Source organism: Psammomys obesus, unplaced genomic scaffold (genome assembly GCF_907164565.1).
Source record: "Psammomys obesus unplaced genomic scaffold, mPsaObe1.curated_primary_1811, whole genome shotgun sequence".
Taxonomy (NCBI): domain Eukaryota; kingdom Metazoa; phylum Chordata; class Mammalia; order Rodentia; family Muridae; genus Psammomys; species Psammomys obesus.
This window is the reverse complement of record NW_026590767.1, coordinates 6,279,370-6,305,589: the sequence shown is the minus strand read 5'-3', so window position 1 is coordinate 6,305,589 and position 26,220 is coordinate 6,279,370. Positions and strand designations below refer to the sequence as shown.

The window sequence follows — 26,220 nt, the reverse complement described above, 5'->3', positions numbered from 1 at the left end:
CACGCCTCCCAGGTGCTGCCTACCCTCCCCCTTTCGGCTTCAGAACTTTCTCTAATATATTAAAACTGGAACATGCCTGTCTCCCCCTCCCACTCCCCCCACCCCTCAGACCGTATTTGCCCAAGTGCAAGGTTTGGGTGTCACTCATACGAAACCTGAGGATGTTGCTGCCTGCTCCTCAAGGCTCAGGACACAGAACTGAAGGTTGGCAGGAAATGACAAAGTTCAGGTAGTTCAACAAACTGTGCTATCCTAGCCTCAAATTTCTCCATTTCCACAGTGCTGTCATTCCTAGGAGAGCACAGCACTAATCCTCATGGGAGCTACTCATTCCTGCCCGCTAATAGTTGGAAAAAGATGAAGACCTAATGGCGCAGTCTCTTCCTGAGAAGGACATAGATCAGCGGTTCTCAACCTGTGGTTGGACTCCTTCGGGCGGGGTGTCACATATTAGATATCCTACATATGGGATAGTTACATTACAGTTCATAACAGTAGGGAAACTAGAGTTATGAAATAGCAACAACATAATTTTATGGTTGGGGGAGGTCACCACAACATGAGGAGCTGCTGTTGTAACATTAGGAAGACTGAGAACCGATGGCACAGATAACCATAGCAGGAGCAAAACAAATTGGGCCTTCTAGCAGCTTCCAGCCGACGTGGTGATAGCCAGCTCCCGGTGCGCCCCAGTCGACACTCTCTAACCGTCTGGTAGGGAGTGTCATTTTCAGGCTGCAGACTGGGAATCCCAGGGTCAGAGAGGGAAGGAGCTTGCTCCAGGTCACAGAACAGATACATGGTATCCTCACTTTTTAAGATAGCATGCCAGCACCCTCCTGGCACAGAGCCCTTCTGCCCGCTAGGATGGACCGCCACAGGATTTGCTTATTATTGACTCACTCAACTAACTGAAGGGCACTCCTATAATTGTACCCACCAGAAATATCCTTTTTAATACCTACTACCAGGCTAGCTTCTAACTCACTCTACAGATAAGGGTGACTTGGAATTCCCGATTCTTCTGCCTCCATCCCCCAAGTACTGGGATGACAGGAGTACGCCAATATGTCCAATACCACCTGGGTATTCTTGATGAGAGAAGAAAAATGTGACTCTGAATTAATGGTTGTATTTTTAATACTTTTAAGAGCAAAGTAAAAAAAAAAAAAGTAAGTTCCTTGTGGGTTTCACACATGGGGAGATCTGCCTGAAGAAGAGTCTAGAAAGAGCCAGGAACACCATGTCAAGGGGTCACACTTCATATCTGTTTCCTGTGGTCTGATGTTATCTCATATTCTCTGTGTAGCCACACCAGCCTCTCCAGACCTTTAATGTCATCTTCCAGAGCCCGAACTCACACTCCCAGAGGAACACTCTCCCCTGTAATGTTTCTTTTAGGCACCAGTGACCCATGCCTCCCTAAGTGTATTTCCACTTCAAAGACAACACTCCTTTCCTTGTAGGTCCCCTTTGGTAGGCTGTTCTTTAGTTGCTGCACGCTAATACACCTTTTCTTATTTAGCTGCTCAGGTTTCTTTCCGCCTTCTAATTCATTCCTGAGCAAAAGCTTAATCTGTCTTGATCCTAAATGACAGACGAGTACACAGTTACTTACACAGCCAAGTAATTGTTTTTAAAAGAAATATAGGTCTCAAGTAAATATCTTATCCTGCTCACCCCGAAGTCTCATGGCTGTGTTTTCCATCAGATTTTCTATAAATACACAACCTCCTTCCATGCCCCTCCACTCCTGTTAAAGGATTCCATACTGGGCAGATTTTCATCTATTTTTAATTGGACCAGGGCTCTACAGGGAGTGTGGGCAGTTCATACTTCCAACACGAACGCCTTGGAAAATATTTCAGCACCACAGAGGAAGCAGATTCAATATGATCTAGATTTAGATTGTCTCAGGGAAAGAATCGCTTTGACCTTTAGTGACTGAACCCTGGCTCAGCTCCATTCTTACAAGAGCTACCGGCTTAGCAGGCTTGAACAGCCCCAAATGAAAATGCCTGGATTCGCAGACAACTTTATTTTCTGATCTGAGGTCTTTAATCCAGTTTATGGCATCTGGGGAATTGTTGGCTACCATCTGTGGAGCACATTTGACCTCTGTGCCCTTCCCCTTTTCTGAGATGGTAATCTTTACTGTCTTCCCGGTTCCAGGAGCTCCTGTTTTTTTCAAGCCCAGCACCCAGAAAACTTTCTTTTCTGTTTAAATGCCTTCCTTAGTGTCATGACAGTGGCAGCCAAGGAGGCTGGGGAGATAATTCCATGGGAAAGCGGTGGTAGCCATGGAAGCAAGACAATCTGTGTTCGAGTCCCAGAAACCACATACAAAGTCCAGAAGGGGACTTGGGAGACAGCTCAGAAGGTAAGAGCACTGATGTGCAAGCAGGAGGGGCTGAGTTCAAATCTCCCGCCCTTATGTAAAAAAGCCTGGCATGGTCTCTCACAACTCTAACTCCTGTTTGTGAGAGATAGTAAGATCCGTGGGGTTTACCAACTGCCTAAGTTCCATTGGAGAGCTTGTCTCCTGGGAATAAGGAAGAAAAGCAACAAAGCGAAACATCACACATGCAGACATTAAGTGGATGACAGGAAGACAGACTTTCCAGGGTGGTGGAGCAGCAGCAGATGAGGAGACAGGTGTCATCAGGGATACAAGGTCTTTCATCCCTAACGTGGCTGACTTACAGGACTACCATGGGTGACTCTGGTTTAGGGCACTTACTGGCTGTGAACAGCTTCGTAGCAAAGGTGTTTTATATGAAGTTTGACTTTCAAGCCATTTCTCTACTGCTCATCCATTTTCCCTGGCAGTAATTGGGGAGAATCACACTCAATTACCTCCTGAATTTCCAGGGTCCCACACAGCTTTCTGGTGTTTAATGGATGAAGATCAATGTTGTGGAAGAGGCCACAGCTCTCCTTGAGGTCCCTCTGCAGCAGAGGGACCAAGAGGCCCTGGACTGGCAGTAGGCCTTTACACTCAGTGAGCAGCCTTTTAGTCCCCAAATTTGAACAAGGGACACTTGCACCTGTGAGGTAGGTCTAACCATGTCCACCTGTGTGACATGCTCACGGAAGGCTCCATTATTTATCTACTCTTAGAGTACTCTGATGCTAGCCAAGAATCCCTTGAGGCCAACTCTGACTTTGTTTCTGTACAGTGCTGACTGGCCTTTGGCACACAGTAGAACTGTTAGCAGAGAAACTTCCCCGTGATACTACAGACTAAAGCACAATAGCATTGTTCTTGGCCTTGATGCTTTGAAAAAAAAGAAAAATCACAAAGAACCTAAGAGACCTCAGTACGCATGCAGATGCAGATCTGGGTTGATGAGACAGACAGACTCTGGTTACACCAAGAGCTTGCCAAGCCTCCAAATGAACTTATGATAGGGTTCCACAAGGCTTACCCACAGCCTTCTAAAATGGAATGTCACAGGATGTGAAAACGTCACCCTACTTAGAAACAAAATTCAACCATCTCACCAAAAATGGAAACACATCTCCAAACTCCTATTTACAGCTCACAAGACGATGCAGGCTACATGTGTTTTGTCTCCCTACACCCCCCCCCCAAATTTGGCACAAAGTAAAGTGTGAATTTCATCAAAAGGATCTTATTCTAAAGAAGAAGCAGAACTCCAGTTGAAAATTGTCACAGGGTTCCACACATCATCTAGTCGTAAGTTATGTACCATAGTCATCATTAATGACTGTCAGGGGCTGGACTTGAGAGACTGGGAGCTGCAGCTACCTGGGCTAGGACAGGCACCCATACTCTAAAATCTCCCAATAGCATGGGTGCTATTTTCAACTCTCATCCTCCACGGAGAAGCCTGGTAATTTTCAGTGAAGTACTTGGATTAAGGGCTTTATTGAAAATTACTAGGCCTCAGCCAAACACAATAAGACAGACAATTTGGAGCAGCTTCAGAAAAGAACACTCACCTCCTAGATAAAGCCAAACAGATGCTTTAGTGGGGAGAGGCCCAGGTGGGGGTAAAAATGGAATGGGAAAAGAGTCTGCCGTGATTGTTGGGCCGAGGAAGGAAGAACTGTCGGAGAATGAAAACGGGAGTGAATGGAAATGACATTTTGTGGAGAGAAAGGAAAAGATTAAGATGCCAGCAGCTAGGCTGAGAGTCATTCAAAACTTTAGAGAACGGAGGAAAAGCAAAAATAGAAGAATGATTTGTATGGGAGAAACAGAAAACTAACAGGTCATACATTACTGGTGAATGTGCCCAATATAAAAGGGAAAAAAACTCTTGTTGACCTTGCTGGTGTCATGGCAGAAGGCAAGAGAGAGAGGCTTTCTTAGAATTCAGTCCCAGCCTCAGCCCAAGCCCCGCTTTTAGGGCTTCCTTGCGCACAGGATGCAGCTGTAGACCTGGGAATGGAACCTTCTGCTGACCAGCAATAAGCCACACGGCCTGAGATGTTTCTGGCCTGACTTCCCCTGGGTTGTTATCCGAAGTCCCAACAGTGCATCTGCTCAAGACTTTGCCCCATGCCCATAAAGTAAAGAGGGAAAATTTCCTTAAGCGCAAGGAAAACCAGATCAAAGGTGAGAAACTATCTCCACAGAGCCACACCTGAGTTATGGTTTCCTGAGACTGAGGTATTGTTGTGCTTCTATCTTATCACCCTATTAAAAATAATTATTTTTATCATATTTTATTTATTTTGTCTGTATGCACATACACACAAATGAATATGTATAATAAAAATTTAAAGGTGCATTTCTAAGTGCAAGATCAAACAAAGCTTGGGGTTGAAATGGTTATATACATACATGCTTGCACATTCAGATGTGGTCCTAGCCAGGAGTGCAGTTGGCAAAACTCGTCTGCATCAGGGCCTCCTGTGCGCTTGTCTGCCCACCCACTTAATAAGCTGCCAACACCATTCAGACCAAAGGTGGCTCCCTTCATCACACAGATAGGATGCTGTATAGTAACGGCCAGTCCTTCTTTGCAAGGACCCCTTTTGGTCCCACTAGCAACCTTTACTATGAGCAGTGCTGAGTGCAGTTCTGAAGGGAAGTTAATACAAGATTCAAGATGGAGGATGCTAATCCCATGCTCAGTCAGGACTCTCGTGGTGGGGGAACTGATGGGACCTCAGTTGCTTCTGACAGCTGATCACATGTGGGGAGGAGGAGTGATGCTTTTGAGGCATCCCTGAAGCCCAGAGGCAGGCTCAAGAAGCAGGACCGTGTAGCCTCTTCAATCCCATGGTGTTTGCTGTTCCAGCAGCGGCTACAGGAGACTCAGCTGCAAAAGAGTGACTGTTGGCACTTGGAGTACTGGGGTGTGGGACGAGGGTGGGGGTCATGACAACTTTGTATGTTCTGCTCAGTTTTGCAGTAAATCTAAACTACTTTAAACTCACTACTTAGAGGTGGTGATTCAGGTCTGAGGTAGAGGCCTTTGCCATCAAACTTAAGGATAAGAGTCCCACACTGGAACCCACACATTGGTAAAAAAGCACCTCTCCTACAAGTTGTTCTCCGGCGTCCACAGACTGATTGGTCTATGTGAGCACGTCTGTGAGAGATTGCCTTCACTGGTGTGAGAAGCCCCATCCTAAATGTGTCAGGGCAGACAAAAGCAGACGGAGGAAAGAAAACTTTGCTTTTTTTGCTCCATTGATCTTCAGTCTTACTGGTGAGCTCATCTACCCTGTTGCTGCTGAATCCTTCCCTGATATGAGAACCTGTCTCTCTCTGGGCTTCCAACGTAGAGTGAAGATCAGTGGGTCTTTAGGTATCCAGCCTTGTTTGCTGAGCCACCGCTAGGTTGTTAGCCCCTCTGGTGTGAGAATGGTATTGTTGGACTACTCTGAACTACTATTGGTTCTATTTTTCTAGAGCAGTGGCTCCCAACCTGTGGGTTGAGACACTTTGGGGGTCACACATCAGATATCCCGCATATCAGATATTTATATTAGGACTTACAACATTAGCAAAATTACGGTTATGATGTATAATGAAAATAATTTTATGTTCGGGTGTCAGCGGAACATTAAGAACTGTATAAAAGGTCGCGGCAGTAAGAAGGCTGAAAACCCCTGGTCTAGAGGGGCTTGACAAATACAATCCCTTGTAGGTTCATGTGGCCTCTAGGTGGTGGTGCTGTTTTGGAAAGCTCATGAATCTTTTATGAAGTGCTTGAGGAAGTGAATCATTGGGGAGTGGGCCTTGAGGCTTGTTAGCTCAGCCCTACTTCCTGTCTTCCCTCTGCTTCCTGACTAGTGTTTAGTAGATGTAGTATGACCAGCCACCTTATGCTGCTGCTGTGCCTTCTCTGCCGTGTTGGACTATGTTCTTTGTTGAGCTGTAGGGGAAAATAAGCCCTTCCTCCTTTAAGTTGCTACTTCTCAGGTTCTTATTCAGAGCAGAGAGAAAGAAAACTCGTACAGATCCCCAAAGGATTGGAACATGGAGGCAGGAATTAAGAGGAGTGTCAGTACTCTCTTAGGTGGCAATGAGGGTTAGGGAGGGCATCTCTTCCTCATTCATGCTGCTGCATGCAGACAAGTGGCAGGGCCAGCTCTTCCATGCTCACATCCTTGGAACAGCTTGCCTGCACTCCTGCCATTAGGGGCAGCTCTACTGTGCTAATCAGGTGAGGTATAGGGCCTACTCTTTTGGGTGCTACAGCAGGTAAGAGGCAGGGCCAGCTCTCCTGCTCTCTTGGCCCCTGTGCGACCAGCTATGGCACCTGCTATTGCTAGTGAGGTAAAAGGGAGGGGAGTCTATTTGTTTTCTTATACAGCACAGGACCATCCACCCAAGGATAGTACCACCCACAGGGGTCTGGGTCTTTCCACATCAATCATCAATCAAGGAAATTCCCCATAGGTTTGCCTATAGCCCTATCTTATGGAGACATATTCTCAATTAAGTTACCTTACACTTTTCAAACGACCTGGCCTGTGTCAAGTTGACAAAAACAAAGCAACAACAAGATAATAAAACCAGTCAGCACAACAGGCGTGAAGAGTGTTGGTTCTAAATGATTACCAAGCATTCTAGCCTTTAACACAGACTTGTTTCCCAAATGAAAGTGAGTCAAAATCTTGAATAGTATGTCAGACTGTCAGCATCTACCCACCTGCCATGCTCCTGCCCTCACAGGACACTAGGACCCATTGTGAAGCACTTTTGGTATGTAATCCTGCCTCCTAAGATCTCTCAAATGGAAGAATGATAACAACCACAGAGAAGCCAGGATGAACACCAAAGCCAAGTTCTCTTAGATAGCAGCTCTTGTATCTCTAAGCTGTGAGGAGCCACACGGTTAGATAATAGGACACTTTTCTAAGAACACATGTGTCACTTGGGCAAAGTCAAGATTAGCAGCTCTAGGGCTGAGAAGATGGCTCAGTGGGTGAAGTGCATACTGGACAGGCACAAAGACCTGTGTTTGGACCCCTAACACTCACATTAAAAGTTAGGTGTTGTGGTGTGTGTGTGTATAACCCCAGAACTAGTGTAGTCCCCAGGTGGACTCTTGGGGCTTTCTGGCTGTCCAGTCTAGCCAATCAGGGTGCTCTAGGTTCATGGAGATACCACATCTCAAAATAAATAAATAAAAATAAAAAAGCTCAGCAATAAAGGACGACATCCTTGAGGGCTTCTACCTGTGACCATATAGGTGAGTAAATTCATATATGTATACACACAGATTAACCACTTTATGTGCTGTGAGCACACTTATCTAGAACTTGCATTCCTGATCAAGTTCTGTAGTGCATGGTGGGAGCAGGTTCCCCTCATGCTACGCTGTCCTCCTAGGTACCTGCCCAGCCCTGGAAGGTCTGAATGACCATTTATTTGCCTCAGAAGATGACAAGAGCAGAAACAGTTCAGGGAAACTACTACCTCTTATTCCTTCTTTGGCTATAGCTACCTGACGTAGTCTAGAGAGACAGCCACATAGTCTGAGCAGAAGAGAACCATTGTTGTTTGGAACTCTGGAGAGTTCCTGGTCAAAACTCCAGAATATTCTGGCCTATCCCTGCATACATAAAAGATAATGGCTTCCTAGAACACATCCTGCTTGATGATATGAAGATGAACCCTTTGCTGCCAGCTCATTACCCAGGCACAGCTCGTCCTAAGCTCTAGAGCTCTCTCCAGCACCTGCACTGTAGTTTTGTATGGATGGGCAGCTTGGCTCCTTTTTAACATTCTGGTGGAAATGTCACAGGCACTCCGAAATGGCTTTCCAATCTTGTTGTTTTATCAATACAACTGGAATGGCAGCTGGGAACACAGCCCTCCCAAGCTCACTCTGACTCAAGGTCAGACAATGGATCACATCACCATGGTCTTTGTTTCCACAACACTGGGACACCTGAGGGCAGTCCTTTCACTGGCTTTCCTTTCCTTTCCTATACTATTTTGTCACATGGATTCTTCCATCTTTTTTTCCTCCTTCCTTCCTTTCAGGGTAAGTTTTCCACATCAGCACTATTGACATTCTGGGCTGGATGTTCTCTGTAATGGGGACACCCTGTGCATTATGGGAAACACAGCTCCACATGCTCAGACTCAGCCATGAGATTTCTAGTGACACTGGTTCTCACTCAAGGCAGCCAGATGTCCTTGCAGATTGCAGTTGGATACCAACATTCTAAACTGACTGCATTCTTTTTGCCCCTTCATGTGATTTTTTTTAGATGAACTATTATTGTATAGAAAAAGTTATCAGGTTAACAAACAAACAAACAAACAAACAAACACACCTGCCTTATGTCTCTCATTCCTGAAGGCCAGTGATCCTATTGGAAACAGACTACTCTAATGGAGAAAAAAGGCTGATAAACAAACATTCATTTGTTTGGACATCTAGCCACCACTCAGGAAGCATGCAGCATGAGCTGTTCTGAGCATTAGGCATCGCTGGGAGAACAAATAAGCGAGGCCTCTGTTTCCAGTGCTCATAGCCTCTTTGGTGAGTCACTACAGAGGCATGCATGGAAACCTCTTGTAGCAAATTAAAGTAAGTACTCCAAAGGAAGACACAGGGTGGCTTAAGAGTGGGGAAGAGGTGACTGAGATGGAGAGGAAAGAGCTTTGAGTGAACAATAGGTAGCTACTAGGCAGAGCGGGTAGGCTGGTCTATTCAAGACTCCAACAAGCATAGGGTAAGGTGGAGGGGGAAGAGAGGGTGATGAAGCCAGAGAAATTGCAGGGTCTAAGACCCTTTGGAGCTGAGCTGCTCCTAGAGAGCCTGATTATGGCTACCCACAGAGGCACATGTTCCTCAGACTCGGTGGACCCCTGCTTTCCTTAAGCTTCCTGTGTTGGGTCTCTACCTGTGCTTCATTGGATCTGGCTATCCTTTTGCCAGCCTACCACCAAGCCTCAAAGCTTCAGGCTAGATCTGTTGTTTCTCTATCAACTTGCTGAGGAGCAAAAGGACCCTGGAAAAGCTTAGGGAGCATGAGTAGGGGCCGATGGGGCAAGCTTCATATCTCTATATCCTGCCAGTCTACTATGGGGCCAGGCAGAATCTGCCTTCTGAGTGGCCTGGGTGGGGAATTTGGATTTTTCCCAGTGTTAAGAATGACAGGTAGAATAGGCCTGTCATACTAGCTGCTCAGCATGCTGAGGCAGGATGATCACCAGTTCAGTCAGTTGGGAAACTTAGTGAGATGGTGTTCTGAAATGAAAAGGTTACCAGAAGGAATTTGTATGTACCTCAGTGGCAGAATACTTGCTTAGCACATGTGAGGCTCTAGGTTCAGTTTTCTGCCACACAAACACACACCATTCAAAAAGGAGACATAAAGTCACTTCAGACACAGAGAGACTCCTGAGCTTGTCCTCACAGAGACTCCACTAAATGGTCACTTTTAACAGGGTTTGGTTCCTGTGAATGACACCCAAGGGGCAGTGCCCTATGTAACACAGGTGCTGCTGTGGGTAAAAATGCATTTCCAGAAAGACACATGCAGTCCTAAGCCTTGGCCCCTGTGAGTGGGAGCTTCATGTGGAAACAGACATTTTAGACATAGTTCAAGTTCTATGGAGCAGGGTGGGCTCCCTCCAGGCGGTGCCTGGTGCCCTCATAGGAGGAGGAATGTAGACACAGGCTTAAACTGAGCAGCAGGAGGGCCCAGGCTGGGTGACACACCAAGGGAGCAAGTACCAACAACTGCCCACGATGCCTGCCATCAGCCAGAAGGAGCTTGGAAGTCACCTTGGCTTTATGACTTTCTTAAGCCAGGGTGGCTGCTTTGTATAGCAACTACATATCTGACCACGAGGACAGTGGCAAAGTTTAAGACGGCTGATTAAAATGATGGCAGCGTTCCTTTAGCAGTCAACTGAATGTACCATTTTGCTTAAGCCAGTTAGTCTGCAGACGGCCAAGGTGGAACAAAGCTTGTTTCGTCACAGGGTTAATTTTTCAGTGACAAAAGAAAAATGCAAGATGCCAAAGGCATACACCAAGTCCAAGCACTCAGACATGTCCAAGCTGTCTCCCAGACCTGGTTCCCCAAGTAAGAGGTATCAGAAAAGTTGGATGGCTTCAGGCTTTACTCTCCACAGAGCATCCGAAAGAGCTATTGATTTAAAAAATAAAAATAAAAAGGTTTCTTATAAGTACAAGCTGGAGGAACATACATAAAATGCTTCCTTACAAAATACTTAAAATAGTTCTGGCTCTGCAAACATCACGCATTAAGAATTGTGCTTACAGCGCTGGAAGGGGCTCGAGTGAGAGAGAGACCAGTGGGCAGTGTGTGCCTTACCTTGCCTTTGTCGAAATAGTGGATGATTTCTTGGTAAAGCTGCTCCTTCAGCTGTCCTTGTGTGGTTGCCTGGAACCCATCCCGCTGAGTGAGGTGAGCTGCACACACATCCTCTGACCACTGTGGAAAAAAACAAGGAATGAACAATGCTGAGGCAGGGGCATGTTCAGTAATGTCATGGAGCACCAAGGCAGACACTGAATATGTGTAAGACTGTGATTCCAGGGACCTGGTGGTTATTGTCATCATATTGCCTGGGCCTGAGAATGCCAGGGGCACAAGGCTGTCTCTGCCCAAGAAGAAGAGCAGATGAGACAGCGGAGGCAGACTTGTTCGGTGAAAAAATCCCTGCAAAGCCTGGGCTACAAAGCTTACAAACGGCTTCCTGGCAGCAAGGTATACTATAAGCAAGTGACCGGTGATTGTCTTCAGTGGGTGATGGGAGCACTCTCTCCTTGGTCAGAAGTCACTCAAAACCTTGACAGACAATGTGTGTGGATCACAGGTCACCCAGAATGGAACTGCATATTTTATCAGGATCCTTAAGGAGAGAGAGGAGTCTCTGCACCACCAGCTATAGGGTCTCAGCCTGGCACAGGCTCTACCAGTGTTTGTGGAAGTGCTGGTCAGTTTCTGTGTGAATTGAAGAGGTACCAGAGTGGAAGCTAGGGCCATTTGACAGGTAAAACATGTAAACTCAGTATTAGCTCAACGAACCAACGTTGTTAGTATGGGCTTCCGAAACAATGAGCAGATGCTTCTTGAGGCCCTCCCATGTGCCTTTGGGTCAAAGATGGGTCAGAAGCCTCACTCATAAGAGCTCTGAGCTACCTAGAAACTGTCATCACACAAATGTATCATGGGATATAATAGCCCTAAAAAAGATTTCTTCCGCAGCTAAGGGTGTGAGGTGTGACTTTGCACGGAACGGCATGGGAGGCCCAGAGGAGAGTACAGCACACATGGGCTTCTCAGGTGGACCTGTGAGGTGCAGTGTGACTCTGTGTTAAGACAGGACAGTGAGAGTCTTGCAAAGAAGCAATTGACTCCTAGGCCATGGGTCTCCAACAAATGTGGGTGGAAGTGAACTTAGTGCCAGGGTTAAACCATGGGACCAGTTATGGTGACTCTTGTTAGGAGGATGACAAACAAGGGGACCAGGGCAAGGAGCGGGGACCTGGGTGGTGCTGTGACATAGGACAAAGGGCTAAGTGACCTGTCATGGGGAAGTAGGGAATCAGAGTCCAACGAACGTGGTGACACACCATCAGAGGATTGCTCTCAGTCAGGCACACATCTTTCCCAAAGTCAAGGGCCTTGGCTACCTCACGTTGAACTCTGCACACCTGATTTCAGTTCCCTATCCCTAGGATTGTTGGATAGGAGGCTCAAATTAAAGGTGGACTTGCACATCCCATCTGTAAGCAGAACTGAGAAACTCCATAACCTGACACATATGGCTGTTTTGGAGGTAGACTTGATGTAAATGTAAGACTGGTGATTCTGAAATGTGACTAGAAAGAACCAAAGGTTCAGGCTTAGTTTTTTATTTCAGACCATAAAAGTAACATTGAATCAGGATGGGGAAGTCCCCTGCACTTCCCAAGTATGGCTGCAGGTGAATACATCACTACTAAGCTAAGCACACATGCTCTTAATCATTCTTATTTTTGATTAAGAAAGATGGTAAGAAAAAAAAAAAGTGGGGGGAGTGGATCGAAGAATCTTTTTTTTGTTACTCGACAAGGCAATACAGACCGTCTTATTTAGTAAGTTGATTAACCAGCATGAATTCACATTGATAACAATATAAAACATATTTAGGGAAAATTACAAAATGTAATAGTATAAAAAATATGGAGACAGATTATGTTTCATTTACCATTTAATTGAAAAATTTGGAGCCCAGTGGAAGAGACGAAGCAACTGAGCCTATTTGATCTAGGCTGTGGAACAAGCTATCACATAGCCTGTGACAAACCCATCTGTTTTCAATATATCCAAAGATTAAGCAAATGGTATGCTTATCCACATACTCATGCAAGCACATACATATATGTTTTACAACTATACAGACTTACAAAGTTTATGTTCTGAGAGTGCGAGCAGTCTGTTAAGCTGTTTTAATTTCCCTGGTGTGAATAACAAGATCTTCACAGTTTGTAAAAATAGCTTGCCCGTTACTGACACTTGGGTTTCTAATAAATACAGACATTGGACCTTACAAAGGTAATGGCTGCTTCCAAAGGAACTTCCCCAAATCTCTACTTTCAAAAATATTCTTTGTCAAAGCTTTAAATGGCCACCAGAGAAGAGGGTCTGTAGGCATCCAACCTACAGGATTATGGAGGGGGAGCAAAAGAAAGCAAGCTCTTTGCCGTCTGCCTACCAGGACCCTGCTCATCTTAGGCAAAGGCAAATCCTGTTCTCTCTTGCTCTGTCTCTCTGTCTCTGTCTCTGTCTCTGTCTCTCTCTCTCCCTCTGTGTATGTATGTAGATTTCAGGATGAGGACAGAGGCTAAAGGAGTCTGCCCAGGGTTTAGTTCTGAAACACTATCCTCCTTGATTCTCATGACCCAACAGGTATATTCTAATGCACATTTTAACGTAATTTTCTCTTGTGGGTTTATCTCTCACTCTACTTTTGCTGTTTGGGGGGTTAGCCTAGAGTTAGAAACAAGATTCACTGACTAAATACTCTAAAGGTTCTTGTTTATCTAGTGCAGAATTTTCTGATTTTTTAAAAATAAGAATGTTATGAGAAAGATAATCAAAGACTTGCTAAGATTCTAAGATGTAAAGCTACATAGCAGTTTCATCATCTATTCACCTGTCTATTTAGTCTTCTATCGCCCCATGCATCTTCCCAGCCTTCATCCACCCATCCATTCATTACACATTGATCCTTTCTTCATCCATCATCCAACATCCATCCATCCATGCATCTATCCCTCTCTTTCTCCACTTTCCTTTCCACATCCATCTGTCCTTTTACTCACTAATCTACCCATCCAGCTGCCCACCCACACTGTTCTAGTTATTTTATGAGGCTCTACTCTGTATTACTAACTATTCTGGAATTGGACATGGGTAAGAACACAAACACATCAGCACAAGTAAAAGGCCAATGTTTCAGAGCAAGGTGAGTAATAAAGGAATCACCTGGCATTGGAAGTCCTCATGCTCATTAGCAACACTCTTGTAGAGACTCAAACAGCCAACACTGAAACTCTCAGCATGCCCTGCTCTGCACAGACGTTGTGATCTGCCTCTTCCCTCTGCCAATGTAAGGAGGAGGATGACTTATCCTTCCTCCAAGCTGCTCTACCAGGGTCATTCCCTATTATCAATGTTGTCCTCCAGCCTCAGTCCTGTCGGCACAATTGAGGAATTATGCACGATCTGACTCACAGTCGCTTCACGGCCCACTTCACGGCAAACTTGACACCTTGTTAAATCGGCCATCAGCTGGGCCGATTCTGTAATCAGAGCCCTTCTTGCATATCTTTGTTTATGTCGCTGACTCTAGCCAATATCCATAAAATCTTATGCCAGTGGTTTGCTAAAATTTGTCATGGAAAAGTAAAATGAGGAATAAACTCAGAAGAGCCACATAGATGTGCACTATGATTTTTTATTACCTTTAGAAGCTTCGCGTGGAGGAGCAAGGTGTAAGCCGCTTCTGTGTAATTGTCACATTCTTTGTGCAGGTCGCAGAGCTTATATAAGTATCTGGTGATGAAATAGGGCTACATTCTTAAAGAGTCACAAGGTAATTTGTGTTGAGGACTGCAGGCGCTAAATTCGACATTCAACAGTAACTCATGGCTATACTTTCTTTTTACTATGTTCATAATTCAAAATGCCGTGAAAACTGTTGGTGCAGAAATCACTAAAAAAAAACTGACAAGAATAAATGTAATAATAATAATATATATTCACATACACACATATACACCATACATAAATAAATAAAAGTATATATTGGAATGCACATATACAAATATATAATTTAAGTCATCTTTGTAGGAAAACATGAGGATATATTTATAAAAGTAAGAATTTCCTTGCAAGGCCCCTTATTTCTTTCATCTTTTCCAGTTTTATTCCTCAAACATTTGAAATTAGATTAGACAGTCTAGATTGTGCATTTCTAAAATGCATACACACACAAAAAAACCATAAAGATCTAAATCCACAAGATAAAAAAAAAAAAAAAAAGCCAGGATGACAGCGCACGTGATCAAAAGAATGTCTGTTCTGTAGGAAGAAAGGGATACTCTTTACTGTACAGCTAGACACATTTTGGATCAAAGAGGCTGGTTGTTTTCCTAAGTTTATTATATTCATATGGTATGTTTTAAAAGAAAAAAAAAAGCCTAAGAAGTCTAAAACCACACAAGCACACTCTGGGTAGCTAACACAGTCAAGCTTCCTGTCACAAAGATGACAAATTAACCTCATTCATTGCCATGGTCTGTCACCTTGCTAATTAGTGACCACATAACATGAAGAGTGACCAAGAAATATAGCATGTCACTCTCATCAAGTGCTTTGATCTCCCAGTGAAGCTGGGGATCAAACCCAGGGCCTCTTCAAGCAAGGTAAGTGCTCCATCAGAGGGCTATGTCTGCAGTATATCTTAAAAGCTAATAGAGCACCAAGTCCAGCTGTCCACACAAAACATTTTTCATTTCTGTGAGAGAAACACATAGACGTGTGGGAATAGCCTACTAGTTAAAGTCATAGTAGACTGCAAAATTATACTGTCTACTTCCGGAAAATTTATCACCAGATTTCTCATTTGGTCACATGACTTACTAGGTTGCCAGCATGTACATAGAGGGTGCTGGCCAGTTTGGCACATGCATACCTTATATACATCTAACACAATTACAACCCACACAGGATGCTGGCTAGCGTGGCACACATGCCCCTCCTATACATCTCACAGTAATGACAAGGCATACAGAAGATGCCGGTCAGCTCAGCACATACATACTTTATATAGATATCACAATGACTGAAACACACACACAGTGTGCCGGCCAGCGAGGCACACACAGAGGGCGCCACCAGAGTGACACATGCCTACCTTATATACATCTCTTCTCTTTCAATTTCTTTGTAGAAATTCTGAAAAAGTAAGCCATGCCATTGTTAAAACAAAAACAACCCAAAACCGATTCCATTATGTAACACAATACAAAGAACAGCCGAGCAAAAAAAAAAAAAAAATTTTTTTTAAAACAACAACTCATCAAAATGGTCCCATATCGAAAACTGATGGTTCAGTTATGGCTGGCACATCCAGTGGACCCAGGCCATGAAGAGTCAAGCGACCACTTTACCTGAGCGCTGAGCACCTCACACTGTTCCTGACTTTCGTTTTTGTAATGATCACATCTCAAACACTTTAGACACTTGAGGACTAAACCTATATTGGTCATTGGAAAGTCACCCATCTTCAGTGAAAACAAAAGCAATCTCTTAATCACTGTAGTCAGTCTCATGTAAATAAGCAATTCAATATTGGGAGTAAGGAAAGGCATCATGACTTTAGCATGCTGGAACCAGTCTTTGTGAGAGACAGAGAAGCATGAAGACAGTCTTGTTCTCACATGTCACAAACCACTAGCCCCATGTATTTAAAGGTAAAGACACATTTATTGTATACCACTGCCACACTGACTGTCCCACAGGGGCTGTTGTCACTGCCTGAGCCTGTTCTGAAGCAGGCTCCTAACCCATGGACCCATGATGTTTCCTGGAGAGGATCCATTGTTTTAGAGAGACAGACCTTTCAAGCCACAGTAAGAAAAATGGGTGCTCACTTAAAAAAGAAAGGAAGAGAGGGAGGAAGTAAGGAAAGAAGGAAGGAAGGAAAGAGGGAAGGAAAGAAGGAAGGAAGAAAGGAAGGAAAGAGAAAAAGGAAGGAAAGCAAAAATAGAAGAAAGGAAGGAAAGAAGGAAAGGAAGAAAGCCTGAAAGAAGAAAGCCCCTAGTGCAAAAACCCTGGTGGAGAAAAGTTAGTTTGTGAATTATAGTAAGTGGGCTATATCTTCACATTACTGTAAAATATCATCGAGCTCAATGTTTCTGCCAAAATCACACTTCTGGGGAGCATGGCAGTGCACCTGTGTTATGCTAGCACTTGAGATGCTAAGGCAAAGGAATCATGAGTCTGAGCCAGCACGAGCTGTATAGAGAATCCCAAGCCAGTTTGAGCGACACACTGTGACCCTGTCTTACCCTTCCTTCCTGGTAACATTTCTTCTTCCTGTGACTACCCTATATACCTTAAGTCATGCATAGGACACAAGGGTGCGGGAGTCAACTCATACGGCCTGTAGGATGGAAGCATGGCAGCCATTTTATTTTCTATACAAGTTCTTTGGTTTTCTTGAGAATTTCATACATATATACAAGGAAACATGATCACATGCAAGAACTATTTTCTCCCTTGCACTTTCCCTAATATGGACCTCTTAGCATCATGTCTTATCCTTTTTGGAGATGATCCATTAAATTTAATTAATGCTGTCATATCTGTGTTGGCGAGGGCCATCTACGGGAGCATGGGAACTCAACTAGGGGCCACATAGTCATTCTTTTTCTTTTACACTATTTTTTTTTTTTTTTTATCTTTAAGAATAATTCTTCTCCCCCAACAGCAGCTGTTGGAAATCTTGCCCCTCCTTTTGAGGCATGGTCTCTCACTGGTCTGGCTTTTGAGCTTCACTGCCCCGGGGCCAGGATTATAGGCATGTGCCACCACACCCAGCCTCTTTTTCTTGGGGCTCTAGCTCATGTCCTCAAACTCTTTATTGACTGAACCATCTTCTCAGTCCCCACAGTTGTTTGAAATGCCTGTGCCAATAACTGTAAAACCTCTCTTCTATCCCTGTCTGGCTTGAGTGGCCTCTCTGTCCCTTAAACTGTGGTCTTTGTTTTCAGTATGGCTGTTTTGTGCTGAAAGGAATGTGATGTCTAGCCAAGGTTTCTACTATCCTGGATTTCAGCTCCAGCAGCTGTGACTTTGAGGATCTTCCTGCCTCTCCAGCCGCAGTAGTAATTGTTTGTCTAAGAAGATAGATGTCAGAAGAACTGTTAGTCTTTCAGTTTGTTGAGCTTTTTCCTTGCTGTGAAGAGAGTGATGATTCCTAAGCTCTTTCTACAACTGGAAGACATGTTTATGGAAGAAAAAACTCATTACCAGAAATATTTGTTATCAGCCTTAACAGTCTGCCCAGATAGCACACAGGGGCTGTGCTTGCACAGGAGCTTTCAAAAATCCCTCATGGCAAGTCAGAGACTAAAGTGATGCTAAGGGAAGCAGACCCTTGCTTTATTGTTTATGTATATAAATGAGGGCATGAGTGTTGACACAGGGCAGAAGAGGGCACCGGATCCCCTATTGCTGGAGTTACAGGAAGCTCTGAGGTATCTGACATGTGTGCTGAGAACTGCTCAGGTCCTTTGCAGAAATATTCACTCTTAATCATCAAGCATCTCTCCAGCCCCTTTTGATTTTTCTTAATGTACGTGTGTGTGTGTGTGTGTTTGTGTGTGTGTGTACATACACCCATGCATGTGTTCAGAGTCCAGAGGAGAACTTCAGGTTTGCTGTTCTCTACCCTGGCCCATTGAGACAGGGCCTCCCACTGAACCTGGAGCTATGGTGGTGGTCAGCAAGCCCTTGGTCTCCTCCTGTCCCTGCCCCTCACAGTGCTGCAGTTATAGGCACATAGGCCACTCTGCCTGACTTTTTGTTGATACTGAGACACAAACTCAGGGTCTCATGCTTGCACAGTAACTGGCATTACTCACTGGGCCATCTCTCTCCCCTTTGGGAACTTTATAAAAAATGAATGCCGTATCACATTCCTCCTGACACAAAAGTCCATTGCAGTGACCTCAAAGCACTTGCAGGTCACACAAATGGCAGACATGAAAGGGAGGACTAAGTGCTTGCATGCTGCTCAGTGACTGGGTCGTGGGCTGAAGTCACAAGGCCAGTAACTGAGGAGAACAATGAAGAAAGTTAGGCACGTTAGGAACAGTCCTGTCTTGCGTTTCTGCTTAGAGACAGCTGAGGGAGGCAGAGGAGGGCCCCACATGGCCAGGAATCAGCCACTATGGTTCTTTATGGGGTGAACAGCGCACGGACAAGCAGAGAGCTCTGAAACCAGATCCGTTTAGAGAGGCATGGGGTTGGCAAGACACTCCCTGGACTTGAGCTTGTGTGTCATCAAGCTTCCTAAAAGCACACTGGCCCTGCTCCTTCTTCTGGATGCACGTTAAGAAGGAAGTGCAGCAGGAAAGGTGTCCACAGACAGCACTGCAGTCATAGTGGGAACGTGCAAGGTCAATGATAATTCACCCAGCCACCCTCCATCTGTGCTGTCCTGCACTGGTGTCCTGTGATGCTCTAACAAAGGACTATAAACTGGGTGGCTTCAAACAACGCAAACACATCCTCACAGTAAAGGGGTTCTGAAGTCACAGTCAGTACAGCCATATTCATCTCCTGTGAAGGCTCTAGAGGAGACTAATTCCTTGACACTTCCAGCTTCTATAGATTCCTTGACTTCTTTAGACTGTATCTTCATCACCCCAATTGCTGTCCCCTGTTTACTTGGCTTCTCTTCTGTGTCTGTGCCTGCTTTCCCTGTTTGGGGTGGTACTTTGAAACAAAGACTTACGTGGCCTACATGAATCCCAAATATTCTATATAGATGAGGCTGGCCTTGAACTCCCACGATCCTTGTGCCTCCACTTCCCAAGAGCCCAGCCTCTTCTTTTCACTTGTATGAGAACTCCTGTGACTGGACTGAACCCTCATCATCTTAGGCATCCCAGGGTGATCTCATCTCAAGCTTCAGTGTTCACACGTGAGTGTGTGTGAAGGTGGGAATGAGAGGATAAGCTCAGCTGCCAGTCATTCCTCAGCCATTCACTCTGTTTTTTTTTTTGTTTGTTTGTTTGTTTGTTTGTTTATTTTAATTTTATTTTATGTTCTTGAGATAGAGTCTCTCATTGGCCTGGAGCTTACCAAGCAGGATATGCCAGCTGCCCATTGAGACCCAGAAATACAACTTTCCAACTGTCTTTGCTTCAACAGTGCTGGGATTATAAGCCACCAATGCTAGGGCTGAGCCATATTCTCAGGACTAAGGATAAATACATCTTTTGGAGGCTACCACTCAGGACACACATTGTAGTGCATGACTCTAATCTAACAGCAGAGTCTTCATATCTGGAAAGCACAAGGTGCTACCTTAGTTATGAAACTAGATGGCTCTGCCAGCCTCATCCATTGCACTGACATTGTGAAAACATTCAGAAGGAAGCCAAGCTCCCGGCCTGGCTGAGAGCAGATAGGCAGGTAATTCTTTGTCCTTCCCTGAAGCAAAGAGGACCCCCGGCAGGGGGAAGCTGTGCTGTGCTGTGGAGTGTTCTCTGGCCAGCTGTCTTCAGGGCTCCTGGATGCCCTGGCTCTATCTGCATGCAGCATGCTGTGAAGATGGAAGGTTTAATTAACTTTTCACTCACCAGCACGTTGACTGTGCAGCTCATGCGATTTTCTTTGTTTTCGTCATGCATGATGGTCCTGTAGTCCAGGAGCCTCTCCATCAGCCGCACCACGAGCTTCACGAAAGTTTCTCCTGTCTTGGCGAGGTATTTATGCTTCCTGCAGTGCTCCAGGAGGCTGAAAAATAATTACATACACCTTGTTAATCACACTCCAAGAAAGAAACTTGAGGCGCGGTTTAAAATATTTCCCATTATTAACACATTTTAATTATTTCTGGGCTACAAAGTTCATTGTAGTCTAATTACAAGTCTCTCTGTCTCTCTCCTGACATAAATCCCACTGTGAACCAACACTTACATTTTATCAAATAACACTTTGTACTGCTCGTCTCCTCTGCCTCCTTCCACTTCATGATCCAGCTTAGTGATGATCTCATTTTCAAACTATAATTAAACACAGGAACGTAAATAATTAGCATGGCAGATATTCCATTCAGAGACTCGGGTCTCAGTCCCATCTACATCTTTGGGATCACTGTCTGATGGTTATCCTCTGCCTTTGAAACCTGATTTCATTTCAGAGATGCTGTCCCTGAGCCCTTATAGACTTCTGATGACTCCCAGCCTCAGAGAGAACCTTTGCTTCTCCTCCCGGTTAACGGAGCCTGAATTCGTGTATTTCAATAGTGGAAGTACGGGGTGTAGAAGGCAAGTCAAGCCAACTGTAGGAAATGGAATCAAGAGTAATGGAAAGAGATACACAACTTTATCCCTACAACAATGTGTGCAGCAGGGCGTCGGTTCCTGGAAGGGAACAGACTTCATTTGCTAGGTTAGCGGTTTTGGCAATCTGAAAACATTCCCTGCCACTCTGTGGCAGGTCTCCAGTTCAGACAGGATTATTGGAAGCAAAGCAGAAGAGTCCAGAAACAAACATCAACAGTCACCTTTAGGTGGTCCATCTCCAGGCTCACCCTATATACTCCACAGAGCTGCTGAGCAGACATTGTGAGCACCAGAGTTGAATGACTATCTCTCAGATCCAGACAAAAAAAATCTCTGAATTCCAGGGAGTGAGAAACTCCCAATGTGTTTCTAGGGATAATTGGACTGGAAACAAATACCTTCATACTGATACCTGTGTTTCCTTATCTCCTACCCTGAGAGCCAGATGACACCCGGGTCAAAGAGAATCCTGAGTTAGCAAAATCTGGTAGGTGGGAGGGGCTAGGAGAGCATGGGTTGTTATAAAGATGGAGACATCCACACTCTGAACAAGGGAAGTTGAACAAGAGAGAAATGGGCAACTGAGCCCAAAGCACAGAAAGCAAACACACTATTGCATGGATGTGAGAGTCTCCCAGGTCCCTTTAAAGATGTCCAACTGCCCAGTTCTCAGCAGCGATCCCCAGATCCCCCTTGATCACAAGGTTCTTATGAGAATGATGGCCAGGTGAGAGTAGGCCTCCTCCCTCAGTGACTGCTATATTAAGACCTGGAGGTGAGCCTGACACAGCTGTTCTCATGAAATGAACATGTTGCCCCCTGCACATAAAATATTTATTTGGTGTTTGTCATGTGCTGGGAAATTTGGTCTTGTGTAGCCCAGGCTGGCTTCAAAGTCAGAATATAACCAAGGAAGAACTTCTGATCCCCCTGCCTCCACCTCCCCAGTGTTGGGATTACAGATATGTGCCTCTGCTCCAGATTTTATGGAGTGCTAAAGATCGAACCCAGTGTTTCTTGTATGCCAGGCAAGACATCTACCAGTGAGCCAGGGAATTGTTGTTACTGAAAACAGCTGGTTCTCTAGTTCTTGTCCAGCCAAGTGGTGATATGGTTTAGCCACAACAACTGACAAGGGACACTGACATGGGGCATGTGAAGTGCTATGGAAGAGTGTCAGCTAATGGTGGGCCCTGGAGAAGCAGAGAAGCAAGGCCAGTGGAAGAGCCTCCAAGCTGTCCCAGACTCTCCTGTCTGTATCAGGACACAGTACTCAGAGCCTCACTTTCATTTCGCTGCACACACATCAGATGGGGCAGGAGGGGCTGGGGCTGCTTCTTGCTCAGCACTAAGGACTTGGCAGCTTCCCAGCAACCTTGGCCTTTATGAGCTGCTCAGTCTTTCTGATCTCCTCACACTCTCCTCCCAGATAAATGCCACTTTCTGATTGTCAGGCTTAAGAAGTTCAAGGCTTAAAGAAACAGAGACGGTTCCATTGAAAGAAGAGATTTCCTTTTTTTTTTTTTTTTTTTTTCCTACATGGAGTCTCAAGAAAAATGCTTTTGCTGTGACCACCTTTTGCTCCTAGCCTGCAACGACTCTGTTCTCTGTACAGAAAGGGTCCCTTCAAGTGGCCATTCACTTTGGGAGACCTCTTGCAATTAGCTCCAAGATGGCATTTCAAGGCAGTCCTTTCAGGAGCAAACATAAGAGTGGGATGCCAAAGATCGAAGGTGTGACACATTTGTGTGATGCACAAGTAGCTGAGATATAAAAGAGGACCAAACACCTTAATTCAGACATATACTCAAGCGTACATGTCTGAGGACTAGAACTGCTAACTGGGAAAGAAGGAAGTTCACCTTCTTCGAACATTGGCAAATACACACAGAAACATTTCAAGTTGTTCTCCACCCCCCCCCAATCAGAATGCACCGAAACTTAGGATCTACTTTATGAAAATAACGTTCTTTCTCTGCTTCCGTGTGTAAACTTAGCCGTCACCCACACACCCACACACGTAAACACACACGCATGCGCACAGACTACGAGGAAGCCTCAGCCCCTGAAATATGCTGCTTATCAAACTTGACTGAAGAATATAATGTTTTCTAAAAAGACTGGCTGAATGGTAAGTGCATTCGAGCACAGCTGATTCTAGATTTTCCAGCCTCCAGTTGCACAAACGCCGGGCAACTGGGCCGAGTATCAGCAAGGTTTACAGCAGCAGGGCTTCTCAGCTAGCCCCTCACTTCCGCACCTTCATCCATTTCTACAGAACATACTAGGATCAATATGCTAGTGTACTGTGACCTGTTATCATAATCAGAATTAAACGGCCCCATCCCAATAAATTGGAGACAGTCCATTTGCTGATAGAGCGGGGCTGGTTTTTAGTAAAGGCTGTGTTTATTGTATTCCTTGCCAGCTTGCACTGTGGTAACAGGCAGCAGGGCTCTGTGGCTAGGATAAAATTGGAGTGTGTTCATTGTGCCCCTTATTGTGGCGGAGGCTCGCTGATGTAATAAGCAGAGTCATTATATTTTCTTTTCTCTTCTGAATCACCAATATTGCTACAAATATCCACGGGGTATCCAGCTTAAAGTATGGAACAGAGTATGTCAAGTCTCTGATATCTGTATCCCCCTGAGAACACTAAATGTAAGAAGAGATCATCAAGTGAAGGCATTCGGAAGGGTGCTTTTCAGCTGACGGTGACAGGCTGTCTTCACAGTAGCATTGATGTTGTGAATACAACTAACTTAGAAAAAAGATACTGGTACCCAATCTTACTGCCAAAGTCAGCTATGGGTCTACCAAATGTTATTTCAGAAACTATGAAGTAGGGACCCCAGCCATGGCTAATCTTAAAATCTGTGATAATACATTTGAAACATATAACTTTAGGTTAGGTTAACTGCTAAAATTTTGTGTGTGTGTGTGCTCATGTCTCTACCCACTAAACCACCCAACCAGCCTTACTGCTATCACTACAATATATTTATACATGTATGAAATCAGACCTGCATTGTATCCAGGATTGTTTATCACAATGATCTGGACAACACAGATAATACAATCAGAGGCTCAGAGCTTATCATGAGCTGGAACCAACGAGTGTAGCCTGCTGTATCTAACAGCAGAAGAGTTTCCAGGTAAATATTGCCCTTTGCCCCCCAGTGCTCTACTTTCTGCCCTTGCCATTACCATGAAAACAAGCTCAGAAGACACTGCAAGGTAGGAGCTTGGTGCCTGGCCACTTCCTGGTTTCAGAGAGCTCCAAAGAAGCACCTCTATCGAGCAGGGCTAGTCTGCTAAAGCCATACAGCCTTAATCATGGGATTCACCAGAGGGTGTGAGAAACAGCAAGATGGTTGACTGCATGTAAAATATGCCCATGAAGAAACCTCAGCAGACAGGAGCCAGTGTTTAAAAGGCTCGATCTCCAAGCTCTCCTGATGATATCCTAACAGTGACAGGTTCCTCAATCTGTCACTCGGCCTTAAATCCCTGTGCTCAGACACACTAATATTTTTACGTAGATTGAATTTATCTTCCCTAACTGCTGTGTAAACTCAATTACACACTTAATTAATCTCTAGGATTTCATCTCACACTTAAAAACTTCCATATCCCGCTCTATCCATCCAGCAGGTAGCTCCCTGTCCTTGAAGCTTCTGTGCCCTGCTCATGAGCTGGGAGACCCCAAAACTGAACCCTTAGGACAGCAAGGCTGGGCTGGCCCTGCAGCCAGGCAGAGATACCTTACACTTACGACTCAACCTGAAGAGAATTATTATTATTATTATTATTTTGCTGAGCACAGTTACAGTGAACTCTAAGAAAATGGCCCCAGAGAGAGTCAAGTCTGATTTAGCTGAAGGAGATGATGGGAGAGTATGCCTTTGCTGGAAGGCTTTAAAGAACAGAATTCAATATAATCACAACTCTTGGAGTCAAAGGTATTGGCTGTCAAGATCTCTCAGACCACCTTTGGGGATGAATTCAATGAAATCAAATCTATTCTTCATGCCATGGTTTCTCTAGAAGCATCTAAAACAATATGACCACATTTTCTTTTGAAATAAAGAACACAAATAAACAAGCCAACAAATAAAACTCCCAAATGGTTTGGAGAATAAACAAGATAAAATGTCCACCAAACTTATTCACATTCATACTCCTGTACACATTGCACTGGCTTTCTTACCAAGTGGCAGAAGATTCCAAAATCCACTTGGGTTATCCATTTATTAGCTTAAGATTAGAGACATGGGCTGCAGAAGGAATTCAGGAACTAAGTTTCTGATGACACCAGACAAGATTATTCGGGTTTATATTATTACCAAGTCTCACAAAGATTACATGAAACAACCCCATGACTGGGAACATGATCTCACCTTTCCCACCACGTTTTTATCAACTGTAAGTGGCCTGTGTGGTTGCTTGCTTACATTTCTCAGCTAGTGCTATGTTTTCCAAAGCCATAGCAAATGGAATTCTTTAAAAACGTGTCAGAAGAGAATTTAAAGTATGTGTGTGTGTGTGTGTTTGTTTTTGTTTTTCATTTTTATGTTTTGGAAGGAAAGCACAGTGTGAGGCTGAGGCTCTCACAGTTATGCATCTGGGAGGCTTTCAGTTAGAGAGCAGAAAAGTCAGTGCAAAGTCAAGTGATGCTCCTTCATCTCTTTACTATGGCTGGTGTGCTGAGCCATAGTAAAATGGGACATGAAGATCTGGATGCCTTGTTGGCATAATGTTTTTGTGGACTGTGTAAAATTTACCCTTGTTTATTCAAATGCTGATTTCTCTATCCCACTATGTGTTTTCAATCTGGACACAGCATTGTGATGTTTACTCTAAATATCTCCTGTCTCAAGTCTGTGTAAACATGCCCACAATTTGTTCTCTGTTGTGCCAATAAAACACCAACTAGCCAATGCTGAGCAATACAGAGAATAGGGTGGGACATCCATATCCAGCATGGGGTGGAGAAAGAGAGAGGAAATGGAGATGGAGCCGTGAGGAGAGGGCCAAGGAGCATCTGGAGGAATGAACAGGAGCAAGCTGATTTAAAAAGCAAGTATTACTGGGAAAATCTGAATGGGAGAAAACTAAAATAGCTTGGAGGTTTAGGATGAAGTAATTATTGCTCATTATAATGCTCTGG

General features: G+C 44.5%; 1 protein-coding gene across 2 annotated transcripts in view; it reads right to left on the bottom strand.

The window, feature by feature from the left end:
• The window catches only part of Dock1 (dedicator of cytokinesis 1), a 488,224-nt gene that overhangs the window by 41,208 nt on the left and 420,796 nt on the right, over positions 1 to 26,220 (bottom strand). For both annotated transcript variants that reach the window (XM_055608813.1, XM_055608814.1), the window contains exons 34-38: positions 20,683 to 20,768; positions 20,343 to 20,499; positions 15,884 to 15,924; positions 14,430 to 14,520; positions 10,789 to 10,908 (exon numbers count right to left, since the gene is read on the bottom strand). In XM_055608813.1, the coding sequence (XP_055464788.1) occupies positions 10,789 to 10,908; positions 14,430 to 14,520; positions 15,884 to 15,924; positions 20,343 to 20,499; positions 20,683 to 20,768 (495 nt within the window). The remainder of the gene's footprint in view (positions 1 to 10,788; positions 10,909 to 14,429; positions 14,521 to 15,883; positions 15,925 to 20,342; positions 20,500 to 20,682; positions 20,769 to 26,220) is intronic.